The sequence below is a fragment of the Pteronotus mesoamericanus genome, unplaced genomic scaffold (assembly GCF_021234165.1).
Source record: "Pteronotus mesoamericanus isolate MK-2021 breed Mesoamerican mustached bat unplaced genomic scaffold, CSHL_Meso_final contig_130, whole genome shotgun sequence".
NCBI lineage: Eukaryota > Metazoa > Chordata > Mammalia > Chiroptera > Mormoopidae > Pteronotus > Pteronotus mesoamericanus.
Genome location: NW_026555060.1, coordinates 878,001 through 901,674, shown reverse-complemented (window position 1 = coordinate 901,674; position 23,674 = coordinate 878,001). Strand labels below are relative to the sequence as shown.

General features: G+C 36.8%; 1 protein-coding gene across 1 annotated transcript; it reads right to left on the bottom strand.

Annotated features, from left to right (window-relative positions):
- Nucleotides 1–2,698: 2,698 nt before the first annotated feature.
- AMBN (ameloblastin) lies at nucleotides 2,699–21,868 on the bottom strand. The gene is made up of 11 exons (XM_054594385.1): nucleotides 21,722–21,868; nucleotides 13,490–13,558; nucleotides 10,698–10,748; nucleotides 9,344–9,391; nucleotides 8,731–8,841; nucleotides 6,950–7,186; nucleotides 6,004–6,042; nucleotides 5,683–5,742; nucleotides 5,541–5,585; nucleotides 5,064–5,108; nucleotides 2,699–3,241 (listed from the first exon to the last, which is right to left on the bottom strand). Exons 1-11 carry the CDS (start codon nucleotides 21,866–21,868, stop codon nucleotides 2,699–2,701), a joined length of 1,395 nt encoding a protein of 464 aa, XP_054450360.1.
- Between the last annotated feature and the right edge of the window lie 1,806 nt (nucleotides 21,869–23,674).

The following is a 23,674-nucleotide window of genomic DNA, read 5'->3' as shown; positions in this document are numbered from 1 at the left end:
AACCATAAAATTGAATATAAACAGCAGCATTCCATCTTAAGTTAAAATGATAAGTATGACATCAGCCTAGAAGGCTCAAGTAAATTATATAAACAAGTGGTTCAGATTTTAATGTACTCCCTTTTTATAACTTTGATGCTCCCCCCCCCCATTCTATACATTTGGCTTCATGGGGAATTCCATATGACAAGAATAACCAGGTATCTGAGCTTTGCCTCGGTATTACATTACAGGTTTATACCTGTTGTTCAACATTCCTTCATTGTTCCCAATACCACTTTTCATTAGCAAAAGAGTCCCAGTTTGGAGAATCAATCATATCTATCTTATCTGTGATCAATTAATGTAGAGAGAAGAGTGTGTGCCTAGTTCATGGATTTCTGGCATCCATGCCAGAAGTGAAGAGTTAATGTACCATAGCCCCACTCAGTGGGCAGAACTTTAAATGATACTCCTGATTGTCTGTATTGTCTGGAAGAAGACATGGCCTGAGATAGAGACTGACACTTACTCAGGGTCTCTATCAGATTGGTCAGGGACTGTGAAAGAATAAAACTGATGTATTAGTAATAAGGAGGTCCAGAAGGTAGGCTATTTGCATAGACCTCTCAGAATAGGATATGGTATGAAAATATTCGTTTCTCATGTAAATGCCTCATCCAGGGAAGTCCCGGTGGAGGAAATTCTCAATAACGAAGATCTCCCCCAACCTCTTGGGTGACATTCAGCCTCTTTCCCTGGCCCACTTTGGTGTTTGCTCTGTGGGTCAGTGTTTAAAGTGTATGGTGGCAGGGACAGATGTTATTCAAGGGTTCATCGACATGGTATATTCCCCCTTGTCAAAGTTGATCTATTAACATTTTAAGTGCTTGGCCTGCCAACAGCAGAGACCAACCTTGAGCCCTTGATATGACAACATTCATCAGTGAAACCAAAATATATGTGATCTCACAAACGCACATTCCAAATTACCAAGAAGAATCAGAAGGGCAGTGTGTGGTATATGAGCAGAAAAGCACAAATTCATCAGAGGAAGGGAACAATTTCATCCTTCCATTGTTACTGCTGTTATTTTGCCAGGTTGTTTTTATGAAAAAGATCAGTAGGAAAGAAGGAAACTACTATGATTCAGCAATTTTATTTGTGTACTTTATCTAATTTGTGTCTCATAATGACCTTGTGAGTTGGTTTGGGTTATAGCTCCACCATAAAAATGAAAACAGAGGAGCAGAGAGATTAAGTCTCACAGAGTCATAGGTGGTTAGATGTGAGGTCAAGGTTTGAATCCAGATCCGTCTGTATGTCTTTTCACATGCTGCTTGTTAAGAGGGTGTATAGATTGCTAAAGTGGGTCTCAGGGGGCTCTCAGCGGAGGTCATTCTCCTGCCCTTGCACCTTTGGCAGAGACACTATGGGACACAAACTGAATGTTAAACTCCTGCATGTCGCTTTAGGCTCTAGCCACAGAGTGGGGGTGAGTGGAGCTCTGCCTGAGGGAGGGAGACAATAGGTGGTGGCTGCGTGCTCCTGCCAAGGCTCCCGAAGCATCCCAGGGCTCTTTTCCTGCACCCCCGGGATCTTCATAGGGGATGAAAGGGAGTCTCAGTTCTGTGGAGTCTAAGACCTGGCCTGGGCAACGTGGGAGGAAGTGGAGAGAATAGAGCAGGAGGCTACTTTTCAGGCATGACCACACTTGGTTTTAGAACCTCTTAGTGGAGGCAAATAGCCTTCACTGGTACATACTTAGTCTGGTGAAAAGTAATGATCATTTTCTGGGCCCACTTTTCCCTTGTTGTATTTCACAGGGAAGAGCTAATTCTCACATGGTACTTGACCTCTTCATAGCACTTTTCACCTGTGTAGTAGGTTTGGAAATATCTATTTTGCAGTGTTGTTTTGAGATAATATATGTAAAGTACTTGAACTTTCCCCAGAGTGTCTGCTTTTGTTATTATTGTGGTTGTCTGACTTCTTGTAAGTTATGAGGGAAGGGACTATGTCCCTGTTGCTTAGTATAGTAACTGGGACATCAACAGATACTCAACAGACTTTCCATGAAAGAATGGTTGAATAGAATAAAATGAGTTAAAGAGTAGCAAAGGTAGGGGATGGGTATGCTTTTCTTAACCATTTAAATATATGTAAATAATAAACATATAATACCTGATATTTTCAGTGAGAAAAATTCTTTATTTAAAATAGGCTAGATGTTTTTACTAAATAAAATACTCTACAAATGAGAACTTAAAATCCAACATACCAAACCCAGTAATACCAGCTAGAGATTGTCCACTGATCCCCATTTAATAACATTTGAATGAAATAGCTTATAATTCTGAGAATATGTGCCTTTGCTTAGAGAAAAATATCCAAAGCAGTGTCACATTTTCCGGATATAACAGTGTCATACTAGCAAGAGAAATTCTATGATGCCTAAGACAGCTAAGAAACAGTGATTTTCAAATGCAGAGATTAACAGTATTTCTATGTCACAGAGTCAATACATGTTATTTCAATAAGAGAATGAGAGCAAGAAGGGAACCTACACTATTTCTGCCACTTGAATTTATTAATATATGATGAGCACTTTTAATGCCTTTGCTGCAGAAGGGTAGTAAGTGTTTTGGGAAGAAGACAGGTTGTGGGGACAAAGCCTGGGAGCTTGTGCCTACAGAAAGTAGCTCATCTCTCAAGGCTCTCAGGGCTCTTGGAAATGCCACGCATTATGCACAATATGGGGCTGCTGGGCCTTGTCTCCTGGCATCGATGTTTGCTCTGTGTCTGGGGTCGCTGTGGTATCGATGGTTGTTTCTCCCAAGGGTGTAGTCATATCAACACTGTAGGGCTCATAAACATCAGCTAATCCAGGGGTCATCAGTGGGTCAGCGGCTGCTGGGGTAACCCTTGGGGATCCCTTGCTGTGCCCTGCAGGGCCTCTGGTTAGGCTGGGAATATTGTCCTTCGGGAGAGCGAGAAGCCCTCCGAGGGCACCAGGAACCACTGCCTCTGGAAGCAGAACTGGGTTTTCTGGATTGGCTAGATTGGCCTCTGGCGGAACGGGGGTGCCTTGCACAGGTCCTTCTCCCTTCTCTGGGCCTTTGGTTGCAGTGATCGGGGTGTCAAATTCCAGAGTAAAGTCCCCACCCATGCCAGGGTGGGGAGGCAACCCTCCAAGGCTTGGCCTCATGCCTCCAAATCCTGGGAACATGGCTCCATAGGCCAGGGGACCTCCTCTGCCTCCCTGGAAGAAAACATTTACCAAAGACACTGTTATCACATACAACTCTATACCATGCACTTATTCCTGGTCAGATTCACCAAGAAACCATAAAAAACTGATAGGGAACAGGAAGCTGGCTGACAGCTTTGTGTAAGCACATTTCTCACTAAATTGGCTTGGAAATAAAAGGGAGAGAATTCTGCATATTCCTGGCGGGGAAGCCTGCTTTCCTGAAAGGGAGATGGAGACCCTTTGCCACGCCTGGATGAAAGGATAGGAAAGAGACAAGTCTACAGGCAAAAGGTCATCTGAATTCAGTTTTAAGAAAACAATAAGCAACTCAAATGGGCATTACCGTCATAAAACAAACAAAAACACAGCCATTCCTGAGTTTATTGAGGGGTGTTTTGGAGGATTGCATCAATATCTTTTCTCGGTTATCCCTCAAATGAGTGAGGCCCCGTGTAAGACAGTTTTTTTCCCTTTTTAAAAAAAGAAGCTTGATTTTTCTGGAGGAACTGAAATACTTTCTTCCTTTGGGCACTTAGAACTCTAGAACTGAATATATTTCTATTTTTTCCCCTTTGCTGCCCAAAATTTTGCAACCAAAATATCAGGCTATTTACGGCAATTGTTCAGGGCTTTGTAACTTGCATATCTGTATTCTCATTTTCTTATAACTTTGATTCACTTAAATTCTATTTTCAATTTTTTTGGTTACACCTACTGTGTGTTTTTTGTAAGCTATAGAAAGGCTTTTGAATATGAGGCAGAATATAAAGTAATTAAAATTATAAGATGATAATTAACACGAAATTTTGGACCAATTGTGTTGGTGTTATATAGATACAATACTCTTTCTCTCTCACCTTCTTTTGGCTCTCTACTCTTACCTTTTTGCATCAACCCCTCTAGAGGTGGCATTTTAAACCCCAGGGCTGGGCTGAATGGCCCTATTTTTTTCCCCATTTTATAGCTATGATAGTGTTATCACAAGATTTCGACATTAGCTGCCCTAGTATTGACCTCTTCCATTGATTAGACTGTAAACCCCCTGAGAACTGGACACTTACTTATTTTGCCTCTATTGTATCTTTCTCTGTGTCTAGCTTACAGAAGGCACTCAATGCTGAGATGCAAATTTTCTTTCAGCGATAGCATATGGGTTTCTTTATTAATTTGCTAAGACCTACAGTTGCTAATGCTTTGTTAATTCATTGTGCTTTTGTTTTGCTTTGTGCTCGAACAGATGTAACATGAAATTTCTAAGAGAAAAAAAATCAAATTGTGTGAGTCTATTGACTTAGCATTTTAAAGTTGTAATATGCATGGATAATGATACAGAATAAGAATATACTTGAATTAGCTTTTTAATGTACTTTCAATTATATAATAATGAAATTTTAAACATAGTTAATTTTCTTTTTCTTCTTGATCTCAGTTTTGAGTCCAAATGATTTGTGATGCTGTTGAATTTGTTTTGAGGGGTTAAAAGTTCTGAGGAGGGATAGGAACTTTGTATGAACCATGGGTATCTTTCTTAGTTTGAAGTGTTTGCGGTTCAATGATGACTTTTCAAGAGAGATTTCTTTTTTCCTCTTAGTTAAGAAATAGGGCAAAACCCTATGCTCAAGAATGGTCATCATTCAGAAATGTATATGAGGGAAATGTGATGAAATCTTTGCATGCTGCTTCAGAATCAAGCTTTTGGTTTTGGGGTTGAACAATCGGAGTCCCATGCTGTGTATTTGGCTACATTCATAGCCAATACCTCTTGCGGCCAGTCATCTGTGACTGTTCTCCCTGGACACTGTTTTAAGAAAAGTTGGAAGATATTACTCACCACCATTTCTTCTGAACTCATGATACCAAGCCTGGTAGGAGCACTCTGTTCAAAAAGAAACACTGCATTGTATTATGAGCCAGCTGACTCCTACTGCAGCTACTCAAGACATTAGTTTCTCCTTCATATTTAAATCTTAACATTAATGCTGTGTCCAGAGGCAGAGTAAAGTGGTGAGACAGGTATTATTTAATAAATGTAGCCAACTTGGATAATTGAGACAGCAAATTTACCTTTTCTTTAATGTCTTGCGTGTGTGTGTGTGTGTGTGTGTGTGTGTGTGTGTGTGTGTGTGTGTGTGTGTGTGTGTGTCTGGCCAGAATTATCCAGATAGGAAGTGTCTCCTTGCCATTTCAGTTGCTAACTTATGTACTGAGAGAATAGGGGATCTATTGTGTGAGGCCCGGATTTTATAATTTTAGCTCTTAAGAAAACATTTAATTAAAAAATGATACTGGTTATAGAATACAGACTTACCAGTTGGTTTGCACCATAGGACATGTAAAACATTCCTGGAAAAAGCTAAATATAAATACAATAATCAACACAAAATGCATTTTCCAAGGGAAAAACTTTTAAGGGAATTACAAACAGAAAAGTAGTATTAAAAAACACTTACTGGAGACGGTTTATTTTGTGGAATTGGTCCCTGAGATATCAAACGGGCTATTGAGAAAATCTTTAAGGGGTAGAAAACAGGAGAAGTAATTCACATTTGCTACAACACAGGCTAACCCTCTATTACAGCCATTTCTAACAGTTGCATGACACACATTTTCAGATGTATTCTTGAGACAAAGAAATATTTAATATTTAAGAAAACAAAGGAACTCATTATAATTCTTATTCATAATGTGTGAGGCAATTTAAATTTTTTACTCTCCTTTCTTGAAGGATGATATATTTTTCCCAAGAAAGTTTCATTGAGATCTGTACTTACTGTTGGATCTTGTGGGCCAGGAAAATCCATTCCTGGTAGCTGCATCACAGAGAAATATTAAAATTACTAAGCTACCAAAATAGAAAAAGTAAAGCAAATGTACTCTTATTTATGAATATGATAAAACAATCTCAAATAAGTTTCCCAATTTTTACTTTAATCAGTGTTGGCTACACACTGAGAGATTACAATCGCCTGTTTCTGACAGGACTCAAGAGCATAAGCAGGGAGACGCAGTGTGTCTGTTGTGGATTTGCTTTGTCTTGCACAGTGGAAAGTAATGAGTTTTTGGAATCAGATCATACCAGGTTGGTTTGAATCCTGCTGATGCCACTTAATTTTTGTGTGATACCAGGAAAATTTTATAACTTCTCAAAGCCTGCCTTCTCCTTTTTTAAGAGGATAATAATTAATATCTATTTTACGGGACTAGAGTCAGAATGATATGGGGAACGTCAAGTGTCTGCAGCATACTAGTTCTATGGTACCTTCCTTTTCTGTCCATGGTTCTTTTCTCTACATTATTGCAAGACACTTTTGCATGGTTGTCTTCTCTACTAGCAGGTAGAGAAATAATAATGCAAAATACTACTTGCAATGCTGTGGGATCAATCACTTTTCTCTTTTTTCCAACAGTGAAAAGGACCCAGATGATAGGAATCCTGGACTTCTCTAGGCTTCCCTATTTTCTCTGAAAGCTTTCATTTTTTTTTGCATTTAAGAAACCAAAATTTACAGACACTGGATCTTTCAGAATCCATGCCCCATCCCTGATGGCAAAGTATAGGAATGGATATTTATGTTCTACTTCAGTAAATTGATTAAAAACATATTGCATTTCATGCTTTATGCCTTAAAGCTCTGAGTATTTACTTGTGCTCTGCAAATTGGTTTACTTTCATTAAATTAGTGGTAGTCCAGATCTGACTTCAGAGAAACAAATTACCTCGGTCTTCGGTGGCTTATCTGATGGTGCCACCTGTTGTTGAATCATTGGTCCTTCTGCTTGATGCAAGGGTGGCTGTCCCTGGTAAATCGGAGGCTGGGGTCCTCCCTTCTGGACTGTGTTCTGGATGGAGGTTACAACAGTGGGCTGGAGGAAAGGCTTCTGTCCTGGCAGCTGAGGATGCAGGGATGGCTGCGATGGGAGAGGTGGGGGATGCACAGGCAAAGAATATTCATACTGCAGAGAAATTTGAAAGGAGTGTCAGTAAGCGATGGCTCACTGAACTGTGGTGTCTAGAATTTCTAAAGCAAAAGAGCTCGTGGAACTTTGTACTTTGAAGGAGTCTGCTCATGGAGATAGGGAGCTATGTGAACTGCCTTGTAGAACGAATCGTTTCCCCCTCTAGGTCCTCACAGTTGCCTCTATGCATCTTTCTTTTACCCCTTTCTCACTGGATTACAATTATTTGTTACCAATTTTTGTTCCCAGTCACTGAGAGAGATACGTCTTATTTATCTTTATAGCCTCAGGACTTAACATAGCCCTTAACAAGTGCTTGGTACATGACAGATACTTAATATTTTTTTTTTTGAGTTAATGAAAGGAGGAAGAGTAATTAAATAAAATACCAATCAAATTTCTGTGCCAGAGAGCCCATTTGGGAAACAAAATGAGAAACAGCCACCATTAACGTAATTTACTGTCACACTAAACATGGTTTGGTGGGCAAAGCTACCTGTTGTGGGTGGCCACCTAGACTTAAAAGTCCCTGTTAAAACAACCATGTATTGTTGACCTTCTTTAAAATTACCTGTGGTGAATGGCTCCCTATTATTTTTAAATTGATCGCCAGCTCCTCAAAATGGATCTCACAACAAACATTGTTCATCTCTAAACTCCAATGGCTTTCATTCCTTTTTCCTCGTTCATTACTGATACTTCACAATTTAGCACCTTGTAATATGTTGTTTTGTCTTACTTCCCAGTCAGATCTGAAATTCCACGAGCCTTGGAGCTATTCTTAAATATCTTCACTTTCACTCCCAATCTACAATTTGGTTAATGTATTAGACATCTAATGAATAACAGTTAAAGTTAACTGATGTATTTATTGATTGCTGTAGGGTCCTGATGTTTTAACCCTGACTTTGGCATCGTTTTAAATGTGCTTTTTATTAATTATTTGGGGAATCTTGATTAAACTGAGAATTGACCAGAATTTAGCTTGTTTCCATTTTGAGGATAGCTTATTGTCATTGCTGATGTTTTTAACATAGGTCTCATATTTTAGAGCCTGTATCTTCCTGTTTGAAGTAAACGTTTAAATGGATTGAAAATTTGGACCATTTTATTTAAAATATTCTGAAGTACTAAAAACGGTTACAAGTTTTTTAAATTAAATTTATTGGGGTGACATTGGTTAATAAAATTATACAGGTTTCATGCATACAATTCTACGATACATAATCTGTATATTGTATTGCATATTTACCACCCCAAGTCAAGTCTCCATTTATCTTATACCCTGTCTACCACCTCCTACCCTTTTCCTCTGGCTATCACCATGGTTGTTTGTGTCCATGAGTCTTCTTTGTTCTTTTTCCTTTGCTTAATCCCTTCACCCTTCTTACCCAGCACAAGTTTTGACGTACTTGGTATTTGGATAACTTTTTTATTCATTACTCTTACCTATCTGTGGGTGTTGTATGACAATTTAGAGAATTAAGTAGGGGAAGTTTTTAAAGCTTGATGTTTTAAACACATTGACACAACTAACTTACCTGTTGAGTTTCGTGTTGGCTTGGTCTTATCCATGGGAAAGGGGGATGTGGTGGGAGGAGACCATTCATCCACAAAGAATTGAATGATTTCCCAAAGCCAAATCTTGAGTACTAAACACATGGGGGAAAAAGAGAAAGAGAAACATATTTCTATTTCAATGTCAGCTTAAATTTTCTTTTTATTTACTAAAAGATCCACAGAAAGTATAGAGAAAGAAAAGAAAGAGTAATATTGGTTAATTTAATATGGATAGGTAAACTCTCTTCCCACAAACTTACATTCCATTCTGAGCCAGATGGCAATATCCTCATAAATTTGTTTGGGATTTAGCTTTTTAATAACTCATATTTTGGGCTGTATAATAAAATTGATAATTCAAAATAAAGATTTTTTTTTTTTACTAAAGAAAACTTAATAGCTTTTATATTTCCTTGCCAGCCCAACCCAGAATCTTATTCTGTTTTAGGTTATCTCAGTTACTTATGTTTTCTTCCATTATTTAGGATATCACCTGTTCACAAACATATTTTATAAATGACAATGCTGTTGCTAGTGTCACTACCATGATCGCCATTAATTCTTGCAGTAAGAAATATTCGAAAATAAGGTTACCTGCGAAAGCATGTTTAAACCCTGCAAAGTGCTCAATTGTCTCATTGTCTGTAAAGAAAAAAAAGAGTAGGTTAGTGTTTATGATAGATGTTCCTTTTCTGTACTACACAACTTATTTCTCAAGATATATTATTAGCACAAAGTTTGGAATGGGTCAATTTGAATAAAATAGAAGTAGATACTAATTATGCCTGAAAAGTGGAAATGTTGAAATTGGTTTTGCTATTGTTGTTATTATTGACATTAAAGTAGTGACCCTACTTTTCATTATTAATTAAGAGAAAAAGCATCATTTAATTGAGATCACATTGAAACATGGGAAAAGAGTCCATTCAACGGAAATATAAATGGAATTACGAGAACATTACTTCGTTGACTTTTGCTCCCCCTTTACCTTAGTTTGCCTTTTAAAATTCAATCTAAAGAGGAATTTGAAAAAAAAAACCAGACAAACAAAACAAAATGAGACAATCTCCATCTTCTTCCCAAACAAAAAAGTCCTCAAAATAAAAAAAAAATACATAAAAGACATTGGAGAAAATGGTATCTGGATAGATTGTCAAGAATACCAGCAATTCAAAAGAAAGTCAATTTCAATTTAATGGGAATGGGTTTCGAGTGCTTTGAATTGAATTTAATTTGGAAAGTGAGAAAAAATAACTCAGGGAAATTAGCTTGCATGTGAAGTAAACATCTAGCCTGTATAGGTACTGATGACCCTCTGATTGTTATAACCTGAAGAGGAAATTTTATAAGGTATTGTGAAAAATTTATAATTTCATAAATATTTTTCTAATTGTGACCATCAATATTTTCTATTAATATGGTCAAAAATTCTATTTTGCTGGGATTTTCTAAACAGAGTATATATTAGTTATGAGCAGTATAATGAGACTACCACAGGTTATGCAGCAGGTGCACCGTTAGTGTTATTTACAGAAACTCTTACAGATAACAAAATTTTGTAAGGTAAATTTTCTTTATGGGAACTTTATAATACAGCATAAGGAGAAGGAACTAAATATAAACCATTTGGCACTCTAGAACAATGTGTTTGAATTAATATAGTAATTATATGAATGTAGTAATTATATTAATGTATTCATATCAGGTCTTAAATAATTGTATTGCTTTGATTCACATACAGATGGTGTTCTAAGGACTGAAGTACTTGAAAATTTAAAGTACAATGTTAAACAAAGGCTCTAATAAATGTCATGAGCTTCTCTAGAACTGTACAAGAGGACAGCACTGATTTCTGACTAGGAAAACTGAGAAACAGCCCACTGTGTTTCTCCCCTGTCAGGAACATACAGATGTGAAAATTAAATGTGAAAGCTCTGACAATACATACCTCCAGGCTCAAACTAGCCATGCCCGGTGTCCCAGGTTGCTGAGGAAACACCTGAATGGAAATAAGAATAATTTTTTGTTCTCTTTGGTGAGAAACTTCCTTACCCATTGGTAGAAAGTACAGCTGGGAGGCCATTATTTGGTTTATTACCCAAATAACTTGAACTTTTGGGCAGAGAGAAGAGTAATTTACATTATTTGGGGGAATTAATGCACTATTTAACAATTTTGCTCCTTCAAAAATCATCTACCATTTGTCTGTATTTTAATGCTATGATGCTTTAAAAGCAACATTTTATTTTAGTTTAGTAAGTTACAGAAGAAGTAAAATAAAGTAACAAAATAGAAAAGTAAGAGTACTTTATATTCTTAAATGTTATCAAGCAGAGGGGACCAACTTGAGATCAATTTTCTTGTGTGTGTGACAAACCTGCATGCTGCTGGTTTGTGGAGTGGGGCATGTGATTACAGCATTCGGCAAAACCCTGTGCAAAATGAAACTTGCCTCCTATTCAAAGGGCTTCAACAAATCTTCCCTCATCTTTAGTGAAAGATTATTTTATGTGTAAACTAGTGGACCTGGGTTTATATTTTTGGCATCATATCAACACTATTTATTCTTAAATAAAAAAAATTCTAGCTCTAAGTTCTACTAATATGTTTTAGTTGTTAAAAATATAGCTATATTTACAACTAGGTTTTTCAAATGTAAAATATTTTCTATTTTAAACCAATCCTTGTTAATATGCACAGATAGCAGTGGGAAAAATGGGAATGGAAGAGTAGGAAATAGAGTTAACTGCATTTTGAGGGTCTCTGGTTTTTTGGATATTCTTAGTGTCTAGGGTCAAAGGGTTTTAATGCCTTCCTTTCTTCATCACACCACAAACATTTACAAAATCTCCACTAAATGCATTTAAATTATTTTTCTTTGTGAGTAAGAAGGTCAGGAATATTTTCTTGAACATATATTATTTATCCTTCACCTCCTACTTTTTTTAATATAGGTAAAATTCCACCTTCAAAGTCATCATGCAAATTTCTCCAAATAATTCGGTTTTGGAAATGGATAGAGGGAAAGAAGTTATAAATGTGAGTTAATATTCCAAATAGAGAAAAAGTTTAGCTATGTAGACAGCAAGAGTGATGTGGGTGTGTGTTCCGCAGAATGCACGTTGTTCAGAATTTGCAGGAACTGTGAGAGGAGAGCCTTCTTTCCTCCCATTGGCTAGTACACAAATAAGGTATCTTGGACAGCAGATTCAACTATAGAACAAAGCATGCTTTGCTTTCCAACTGCTCCAAGTCGTGGATTAAAGAACAATATTTATATAAATGTTAATAGGCAGGGGATACATTTCCCATGGGGAAACAGAAGGAGAAGGACACCTGATTTGGCAGGCAGTCAGCTGGCAATCCTAAGCAATTGCCTTGCTCCTTAGAGTAGATCTGTCACAAGTGTGGAGTAGTATAGGTCTCAATAGTGTCAAGGTATTAGACTGATGATGAAGGCTGGCCTCAGTGTCAGCATCGGACAAAGGTAAGCTAGAACGGCAGCTCCAATTCTTTCATTTAAAATTCATGTTGAGCAATAGAATGGAAACGTTTTATTTGTAGAACTGAGGTATTCATCTTTGAAATCAGTTTTCATCCTCTTTTTCCAAAATATTTTACTTTAAGAAACCGAAATAGCTAACCTTCTTTCTCAAGAAAATGGAAATATTTTAAAGTGCTCTTGAGGCTGACTGTGAGCTCCCCAGAGAAGAGACCATGTAATATTTACGTTTGTGGTCTCAGTGTCCAGCACATTGCTGGATACATGGAGGGTTCTTGGTCAATGTTTGCCAAAAGCAGTGAGAAGCTGAATAAAGTCCTCATGAAAACAGAATCACATGCTTATGGGAGTAGTTTAGTGCCAAGAATTGCATTTTGACAATATTATTTCAATATATGATAGAGTGGGCCAGGTATGTGACTATAACATACAACTAGCCCCATTGCCATGGAATGTTTTGATTTAAGAAGCTTCAGCTCTCTGTCACACAATATCTTCATTATAATGTAAATTTGTTGGTTAATTACTAGCTTCAAATGGAATTGCTGGCTCAGTTTGGTAGCCATAGTAATTTTGCTAATACTGTCCTTTTAAAAATGAAGAAAATGTATGTCACTTTCTTGGAGAAATTTTCTCTTTCCATTTTAATTTCAGAATGGTAGCAAGTAGTTGATAAGAAAATTGTGCCATGGTACAATGGGACAACATAACTCTCTCTCTCTTCTTAAATATATTTTATATTGGATTTATTGGGGTGACATTGGTTAATGAAATTATATAGGTTTCAAGTGTACAGTTCTATAATACATCATCTGTATATTGTATCATGTGTTCACCACCCAAAGTCAAGTCTCCTTCTATCACGATTTATCCCACCCATACCCTCTTCTACTGCCTCCCACTCTCCCTTCCCTGTGGCAATCACCATGCTATTGCTTAGTCCATAAGTATTTCTTTTTTTTCTTTTAAAAAATTCCTTCCCTCCCTTTGAATGAATAGAAGACCTAGAAATTGTCTTTGGAATATTTAAAATATCTTTCTGAACAGAAAAACTGTTTGACTTACTTCTTTTGGAGGGTAAGGCTGATGCCTGGGAAGCTATGACTTTTGGCTCAGTAGAAATTACCACTGGATTAATTCCAAGGTGTCCCTGCATGGACTCTCAGCCCCTGTCCTTCAGTACTGTGTGGGTCCAACAATGTCTCTTCTGGGACACACTCAAGGAGACACTGACTTACCGGCACTGCAGAACTCATTTCCAGGAGGCACCAGATCAGTAGCAGGTTCTTCATCTTGAAAAGTGGAATCTGAAACAGAGTTAGATTGGATAGCTAAATCAGATGAATTTTTATTCCAGAAGTGTTAAAAGACAACACTTCACATGAACTATCTGATCTTCCAAAACAACCAGGTTCAAAACAAAAACAAAAGCAAAACCAAAAATCTAAACGCTGCTGAACAACTGATTTCTATTTACTAGTTTTTGGAAAGAATTGACAAGCAATTAGGAAATATCCAAGTACTTTTTTGGGGAGCTACAACCTAAATAGATATGTAGGAACAACTTTTATGCGTATTCTTTAACTTCTCTGTTTCATTTTGTAAAGTAAAACAGGAATTGGAAAATCCCTCTACTATGCGAAAGTTTGGTCTATTCAGTACCATTTCCAGGAGGTTATACTTTGTTTCCTTCCAGAATAAATTTTGAAATGCATTGGAAATATAATACAGACAATAATAACTTTGAAACAAAATTTTATTTGCAGATTTATAGGGTATATTATTCTGTGTTTAGGTTACCTACATAATCCAAACTTATGTTTTAAAAATAAGAATTAATACTTAAATTTCCTATAATGTTAGTGGAAAATATTTCTCAAAATTGAGTTTTTCTTTTTCTAAAATATTGTCTTTTAAAAATTATTTTATAAGTTCAAAAGGCTCTTTACCCTTACATGAACAAAAATCTGTATAGCCAAGAGATTTGCTAATCTTCTAATATTTTTATAAATTAAACACTGTCACTGATCAACACAAATAGCAAAAAAAAGTTCCTAGATAATTCCTTTTTTTTCTCTTAACTGGAAGGGTATTAGACATATCTGCTCTGCAATTTGCTAATGGCTTACAATAAGCTATTATTCAGCTTCTGGTGACAAATGAAGAGAGATATTTACAAAAGCTACCTGGAGATAGGAAGAAAGGATTTACAGGAATCACATTGAAATCATAAAATCACATTTTACCTTCAATGCTGGCCTGCACTGTGCTCTCAGGGCCTGGTGATGCCAACCAAGATAGTTCTAAGAAAAGAAAATTAATTTTTTTTTTCTGGACTGTGTGTGCCTGGGACTCGCTCTGTATCTCTCGTTCAGGGTAGACCTGAAATCTTTATTTAAAGTGCCAACCCACCAATCAAAGTGAAGCAAAATGGGGGAAAAAAACACCCCAGCTCTGCTCCTGCAATTAGCCCACACCTTTTCACTGCATGCAAGGACATTGACCCAGCAGAGTCTCATTATTTTTAATTGTAACTCAACCCCTGTATTTATTCAGAGAACTTGATTGCAGGGAAGACAGTGAAGGAATAATGGACATAAACTTTGAAGACAATCATTTTGGTGAGCTGGGGGGAAATACATGTAAAATAGGTGTAAAATAAACCATTATCTGTTTTGTGCAGGTTTTTATCTGCAGATAAAGCCAGTAACCTAGTGCCGACCTTCTCAAGGTTTCCACACTTACGTTTGTTGTGGTGAAAGTAACTCCCCCCTTCCCTCAACAAACACACAGTCTAGAAGGAAATGCTAAGACAACTATTGAGGCTTGAAAGAGAGGATGAAAATATCAGGTAAATCATGTTATGATCCTCCCCACCCCCGAGTTTCCTAGATATTACACTAGAAATAGCCAAACTTTAGTAAGAAATTTCCGTTGGAGCCTCTGAAAGAATCACTTCAGGTGAACCTTTGGTGCATGCTCTTTGCAAGGGGAGAAAGACATAACAGAACATTCTCCAGAACAGGAACCAATCAAGTCAATGGGCACATTCCTCAGTTCACTCTTTAGATAGGCCCATTTTCAGGCATTCGTGTTGCTTAAAAGGCTAACACTAACATGGATAGGCTATTTTCCTCCATAAGCAGATAAGAATATCGTGGATATGGATTGAACTTTAGGTGCTTTTGTTATTTCTCTGACCTTCCTTGTCTTTCCAAAGGTGTGATTTTAGACTTGGGAGAGATAAGTATTTAAGATTAGTTTCCTAAAAAAGGATGAGTCAGTATACTCTCTCGGGAAGTAGGGATCTTGTCAATTACAGGGAACATGGAGGAAGCTGGTATTATGGAAAAAATACGTCTTCATACCTACGTGTTGGCCTAAAAATTTCAAACAAGGTTATCTAAGAAGCTGTTCCTAAAAAATACTCTATTTATTACTGATAAAATAATTATTTTTAGGATGCAAAGAAATAAGGAATAGGGATATGTTTTGTAAATAGCAAAAAGTTATTGAAATGAAAAGTATATTATTTTTGGCTTCTCTCTTCCTCTCTCCCTCTCTTTATTCATTCCAGCTCTGGTGCTTGATCAAGTCCCTTAATTTGTCTAAGCCCCAGTTTCTTCTTCTGTAATAGAAGGATAATCATTTAGTACACACTTAGACTTGTTTTGAGGATTTGGTGAGATGATGAAGATGCAGCAGCTGCCCTACAGTGGATGCTCAATGAATGGGAGGATGGCCTTTTTTTTTTTTTTTTTTTTTTTTTTTTTTGTGGGAGAAATTACATAAATCATGGGACTTCAAAGATACTGTGTGTGTGTTTGTGTGACTAGAAAGAGGAGTACTGGCAGTTAGGTCCATGACTTCCAAGGAGGGTAAAGCAGGGACCCGCTGGAAGGCGTTTCCTATGCATAGAAGTTGATACTAAAATCATGGACTTAAGCTTCCTAATGACTGGTAAGCAAGGAAATGGAGTTTGTGTATATCTTTTCTGATTATGAGCATGATCATGACATCTTAATGATGATGTCTTGGTAGATTCAGATGTTCTGTCTTGCCCTTAAGCCGAATATCTAGTATCTATAAGTAATGTTGCTTTCACCTTTTTAAATGTCTTTTACACTCAGTCCTGGATTATCACCTTTCAGATGTTTACCTGTTAGTTTCTTTCTCCTACGATTGACTGCATACTCCCACAAAATTTATCATCTTGAAATATTGGTTTCAGCATTTCACTGTCCTACTCCAAAACTTTTTAAGGACCCCTATAGCTCTAATGTAAAATTCACCCCCTGTAACTAGACTGTCAAATTAATATTTCAATTCACCTTTCCAATCTTATCTCTCATTTAATGTGAGACAGGGTGCATTGACCTAGTAATAATGATTGTTGTAATCAATTCAAGTTGGTTTCATTTTGCATCTAGTCAACAACATTTTTTATTTAGGTTTTATTTTACTAGGAAAGTTAGTAAATATAATCCTATTACATTCTATGAAGAATATTTTAATTACAAAAAATTTGGAAATTAGTATGAGTATATGAATTCATTTCTGATAGTGATTATAGGTGTCCAGGTAGTTACTGTAACTGATGAAAACTATATTACGTCGATCAAGACTGTACCTATGTGAAGAACAACCAGAGCATCAATTAAAAAAAATGTTGTATCCAACGTACAGCAAAAAAGAAAAAAACTCAGGATGACAGAAGATCTGAGGCACATGAGGGGACACATGCCACAGAGAAAGCATTAAAGAAGATCTTGTGGAAGATGTTAATATAACAGCTGAGAGCACAGCTTTTCAGTCCCCTTTGTGCCATTGGGGACATTGGGTGAACTATCCAGCTACAATATGTATAGTATTTTCATACACTAATTTCATCTGTGGTATGTGATCTGCCATGGGAAAACATTCATTTAATTTAAATATAATAAATATAATGTGCTCAGTACACTATTTGGTATGAAGAAAATATTCAATGATCATGAGTTATTTTTATTATTCTTGTTGAAATAAAGAAACATGTATGCTAAAAACCTACTTTGTACTGTACTGTGGGCATTAACTGTAGGTATTCCAGTGACCAATGGCAACTATAACAGCTAACTAAAATGCATAGGAGTAATTTTGATTGCCTATGGGTATATTGATTCCACATGACAAAATGTGGACTTTGAGTTCTGTTTTGTTTCAACACATCCTTTTCAACTTCCTGGCTCCAGCCAGACTAGTTTAGTTACACTCCTCAGGGTGTCATGGTTTTTCTCATCCTGGGGTTTTGGTTGAAACTTTCTCTCTGCCTTATATTCTTTTCTCACTTCTTCACAACAACTTCCTTTCAAGTTCTACTCAAATTTTACCTCTGTGAGTCCTTCCTCCTCTATTCCATTCCTCTGTGATTTAACCTTCTCTGATTTTCAAATATTTGTCAGTCATTTGAAAATCATTCATGTTCTACATTGTGACAGCTTGCTTGTTACATACATTTGCCTTTTATTTTGCATGTGGTCTTCTAGTTTTTTGGATATGGTTTTCATGTCCTTTCGACCATAGAAAACATTCCTGTAGAGCGGAAATCACCCATTTTACTAAGTTGCATCCTTTAGCATTCTATGCTCATTATAAGAGGTAATATTTGGATAGTATTTATTGTGGCAAGGCATTATTTTAGTGTTTTACATATATGCATTTTTAAAATTCTCATGAAAATTTTATGAAGAAAATACTACTTTCCTTTTTTTATACATGATAAAACTGGACTATGGAGAGGTGAAGTAAATTGCCTCAGTTACCAGTAAATGGTGGAATCAGAATTTAGACACAGACATCTGGCTCCAGAATCATTGTCATTATGCACTACACCAAAATAAATCAATTACCCAGGGACAGAAGACAGGGACCCATTAACCATTGACAGATATAACACAATACACCTATCTGTAGGGAATTTGTCAGTTACTCAAAGATGACAGATACCCAAAATAGTTAATGAAGCATACAATAAATGAACAATAACTAAACAGCCCATCTAATAACAGAAGGCAAAATTCCACGTGAATGAAATAAGAATGCTACAGAACAGTGAATCTCAGTCAGGGATGATTATTTTCTTAAAAAATTACAGTTGACATATAATATTATATTAGTTTCAGATGTACAACATAATGATTAGACATTTATATAACTTACAAAGTGACCACCTTGGTAAGTCTATACCCATCAGTCAGGGATGATTTTGCCCTCTCAGGGAACATTTAGAAATGTTTGGATGATGGCGAATATTTTGGGTTGTCTAGTTTTCTGGTGAGTGGGTGAGAGGGAGGAAGGATTTGTTATTGGCATCTAGTAAGTAGAGGCCACAGATGCTGTTAAGCATCCTATAATGCACAGAAAGTACCCCTCCCACTCCTGAAACCTTATCCAGCCTCAAGTGTCAATAGTGGTGAGGTTGAGAAACTTTGCTAAACAAGAATGTTATAAAACTGTTGATGTTGGGTAAATCTTTTCAGGTCAGTTGTTAAGAGAATAGATTCATGCTGATCCTTAAAGGAAGAATGAGATTTGACAAGATGCTCAGTCAATAGCTAGTGATTGAATGAATTGGTAAGTATTTAGTGGTCCAGGGAAAGAATCTGATGGAGTGTCATGCATTAGGTCTTAGTGCAAGTGAATAAGGACAGAGTATGGTCATGTCAGAGGAAGGCCAATTGTTAAAGCTGACTTAATAGATGTAAAACAATATTTCATTAGTGTTTTCATTTATATTTCTTTGTTCATTATTAAGGTTAAATATTTTCTTCACATTTATTTACTAACTATATTCCCTCTTTTGTAAAATTTTCATCTTTTTGCTTACTAGCCATAGGGAAATAGATATTCTTATCAATATATGTGTTCTATATATCATCAAGTATGTATTTACATATCTATACCTTAATTTTATTTTTATTGTTTACACTGTTACAGATGTCTCCATTTTTTCTCCCTTTGCCTACCTCCACTCAGCCCTAGACCCCCACACTTCCTTCAGGCCATTAGCCCATTGTTATTTGTGTCTATGGGTTATGCATATATGCTCTTTGGCTAATCCCTTCATTTTCTTTCATCTAGTTCTGCAACCCACTCCCTCCAGGCCTCCAGCCTCTCCCCACTGACAACTACCAGTCTGTTCCATGTATCTATGCCTCTTTCTATTCTGTTCATCAGTTTATTTTGTTCATTAGATTCCACATGTAAGTGAGATCATATGGTATTTGTTTTTCAATAACTGAATATAAAACATTTACATAACATACAAATTAATCTCTTGCCATGTTTGATAAAATTTTTTGACAGACATTAAAAATACATGTTAAAATGGCTTCCATGTAAAGGCTTTCTACTTCACAGTAATTTCTTACATAGAATACTTCATGTATATTTATTGGAGTCAAGTTTAGCTCATTTTCTGCCCCTCATGCCTTTCTTTGCATAGTGGCTTCCAAAGACAGATATCTGGCATTTCTGACAGTAAATAAATTTGGCATTCATCCTTCACGAACAGGAGAGTTTGTGGCAAAATATGTGTAATGGACACAATATTGGTGATTCATTTGTTTTCTTTCAGGGTTGTTATCATCTGCCAGTTGCTATCCATCTAAGTCTTCTTCAGAAAGACTTTTGGAAGAATGAATTGACCACAAGACAATACAGAATGATTTCAGCTCTTCATGCATTGACCAAAAATATCAACATCAGAGTAAATTTTACGGTAGTAATGGTATTTGTTTTTTTGCCTTGCCCAGGGGAAGTCTCTGGTGTAGATAACTGGAAAGCAAGTCAGGAAACATGTCTTGTGCCAGTCATTTAACTGCTGAGTTTGTTAAAGAGCACTTATTAAAGGCTTGCTATGAACAGACCATCATATTATATTTAACGATGGGAAAAGGGACACACAGGCTTCTTTTTCTTAAAATTTGTAGTCTAGTTGAAGAAACCATGCATGACATTGATACAGGAACTGGCATGAGCCTTATAATGAAATATCTTATCATGTAAAGGAAAATAGGGTACAAATTGCCTAGTTGCTAAAAATGTGGGATCTAGGGTCCGACTGGTCAGTTTGGGATACAGATTCATGAATCTCTAGCTGAGTGTCTTGGACAAGCTACGTCACTTCTCTGTGCCTTAGTTTCTTCATCTGTAAGAGTACAAAGGACTCAACATAGGAATAAATGAAATAGCACATTAAGGCTCTTAGAACAGTGCCTGGTATACTGTAAACATGCAATTAATGCAAACTATTATTGATTTAGCATAAATATTAAAGGACTGTCAAATAAGGAGATTATTAGGATGGGATAGACTTAATTGTAGAAACATTCTTGCAGAAAATGAGTTTTAAATCCAGGATTGCAGCAAATAAAGAATGTAGACTGACAGTTATAAGGTAAAAAATGCTTCATACTGAAGGAATGAACTATAAAAAGAAAGGAGCTGATTGCTTGATGGTGAAAGAAAAGCAAATTGACTAAGGTTGAATGATACTAAGGAATCTAGTGAAAAATGTATCCAATTAGCAGGATGTGACATCATCATGATGTCAAATATAGTGAACTTAGTTAACTTACATGCAGAAAAAGAAGAGAAACTGATTTGCCTCACTGTTTTCCCAGCTATTATCATATTTATCTTCCAGAAGAAAAGACCAAGGTTTCCAATTTTAGAAATACTTACAGTCACCTGAAATAATAGCTGAGTTTAAGGACTAGGGTAAACAAAAACAAACAAACAAAACAAAAACAAAGAACGGACACTCTAGTGACAATTGATATAGAATCTATTTCTCACTGCCTTAAAAAGAATAGGTGTTTGTAATGGACATTGTGCCATTAAAATCAGGTTAGTTTATTATTATTTTTATAGTCAAGTCAAGGAAACAAAGATGTTTGTATTCTAAGATAATGAAATGAATTGGAATTCCTTACCCTCATCAATTTCTAGGCCAGGCACAGGCAGTATTCTGGTCCATAAACAGAACTCTGGTGCTGAATTACAATATCCTTTCCTGGAGAGCCAGCCAGCCTAAGAAGCCAGAAGAAAGTACTTGAGGCTCTTTTTACTCCCATTTTGTTTGTTTGTTTGTTTGTTTATTTTATTGAATTTATTGGGATGACACTGGTTAATAAAATTATACTGGTTTCTGGTTCATGATTCTACAACACATCATCTGTACACTGCATTGTGTGTTCACCACTCCAAGTCAAAATTACTCTCTTTCTTTTAGAATTGGAACCTTGAACAAGTCCCACCAAGCAATTCTCTGTTCTCTTTCTTCTGAGACTCTTCTTGACACATCTCAAAGGCCTACAGATGCTCCCAAAACTCACACTAAGCCCCAAAGTCCCCTGAGATCAACTGCTCACAAATCTTTCAGTTTTAGGTCAATAACTATAGACTAAAACGCCACACAAATTTCTAACCCAAGATATCTCTAGTGTCAAAGCCTCTTTCTCCAAACCTTTACAGCCCATCTTCAGCTCTGCACCTGCTGTCAAAGACCATAGCCCACAGTCTTGCAACGTCTGCATGTAGACGTGATGGAGGGGGCAGTCAGGCTCCAGTGGCATGGCCACCTTGATCAAGGTTGTGGCTCCCAGCCCTTCTCATGTCTGGTCAGGTTGTCCATTCTGCTCTGAACTTATGATGTAGGCCTTGATCTTTTCTTCACATTCCTCCGTTTTCTTTTTTCTTTCCAGAACTCCTTTCTAAGTTAGTTAGGGTGAGTGGAGTAGGAAGGGGGTCCACTTAAAACTTCATTTACCTGGAAATTCACTTGTGTGGAATAGCACATTTCTCTGATAAGCCCAATGAATGCAGTATTCTTGGTCATATAGTATAATATAGGTAATATAAATTATATAATATAATAATGTTAATTATAATGTAATTATAATATAATATAATGTAATGTAATATAAGGCTTATGTTTCATGTGATTACTTCTTTTGGGTTTATTTTATCTCTGAGAAGTAAATTTAACTATTCATAGACAGGCATGGATTACAGTAACGATTGTACAGGAAGAACTTTTATTTTGTCTCTGAAACACAGCATTTTACAGGGTATATGAAGTGTTGTGTTAAACATTAAAATTCATTTTTAAGAAAATTTATGGACCATAGGAGTCTCAGGAATGGAGTTTGGAGGATGCCACTGATTTTTAGAAAGAGCAAGGTAACATTTAGTTGACGTAGTAAAAATGTAGGACTCTAAACTGATTAACCTGCAAATGTAAGAACATCTTCTCACAGAAAGCAGCCAGATTTCTTACTTAGGCAAGATGAGATCCTGTCTCAGCATTACTGGCTGATACGCTGAAGTGCAGAGAGGTCCAAAACTGCAAGCAAAAATAACAGAGGAAGTACACGTGATCAAGCACAGGTATTTGCTCTTCAAAGAAGCAGAATGGATTTAGTGCTGACTGGCTGCACTGTGCTTTCCAGGATATAATAAAATAAGGGGGCAGGGACAGACTATACACTCGGTTCCTCTTTTACTCTACGCCTGGCACTTTCCCTATATTATTACATTTATTCCTCACAAGAGCCCCAGCGGCAGCTGTTATTATGATTCCTATTGTTTAGACATGGAAATGAGCATCAAGGAGCTTTCACAACTTGCTCAAACCCACAGTGGTAAACTGTAGAATCAAATTTCTAATCTAGTCTGGGTCCAAAGCCCACAGCTCTCCCGCTGTAGACATGTAGCCTGACACATAGGGCTGAAACAGCGGCAGCTCAGCGGCGTGGGCCTCAGAGGGAGGGAAACACCTGCCTTCCATTCTGCCTCTTTTGGGGTCTTGCAGAAGGGGCTGGAGGGGAGAACTCCCACAGTTATATGATAACTCTGTTCTTCCCAAAGCATGTTCTGAGAAACATTGAGATGCTCCTTGAAAAAAAGATTTATGTGCTTAAATAGAAACATTGCATTCTATGTCCTGAAGTACATTATTAGTTCTAGAAAACTTCATAGTAAAGAAACTTTAGAAACTTTCCCTCAATTTTCCCCACATTTGATTTTCTTAATGGTTTGTTAACCTGTGGAACTGAGATTCTGTAAAAATGCTACTTAAGGTTGAATCTTTCACAGCCCAGAATGTGAGCATTGGGGTCAGGGGCTGTCATTCACTTTTCGTAACTCCAGTGTCTGGTACATATATAGGGCACAGTATTGGTTAAATAAATGACTCAGCAAATAAATAAACTCATCCGGCCACTCCAAACAGGTCTACTTGAGAGGAAGGAGAAGCACAGGCATGGGCTTACTCAGGGCATAAGAGGGAAGATGCTTCACTTTCAGTTTTGCGTCTAAAGACGCACAAGTCACCTCCCCTTATATCTTCTGAGATGTATTTGAAAATGATTGATTCCTGA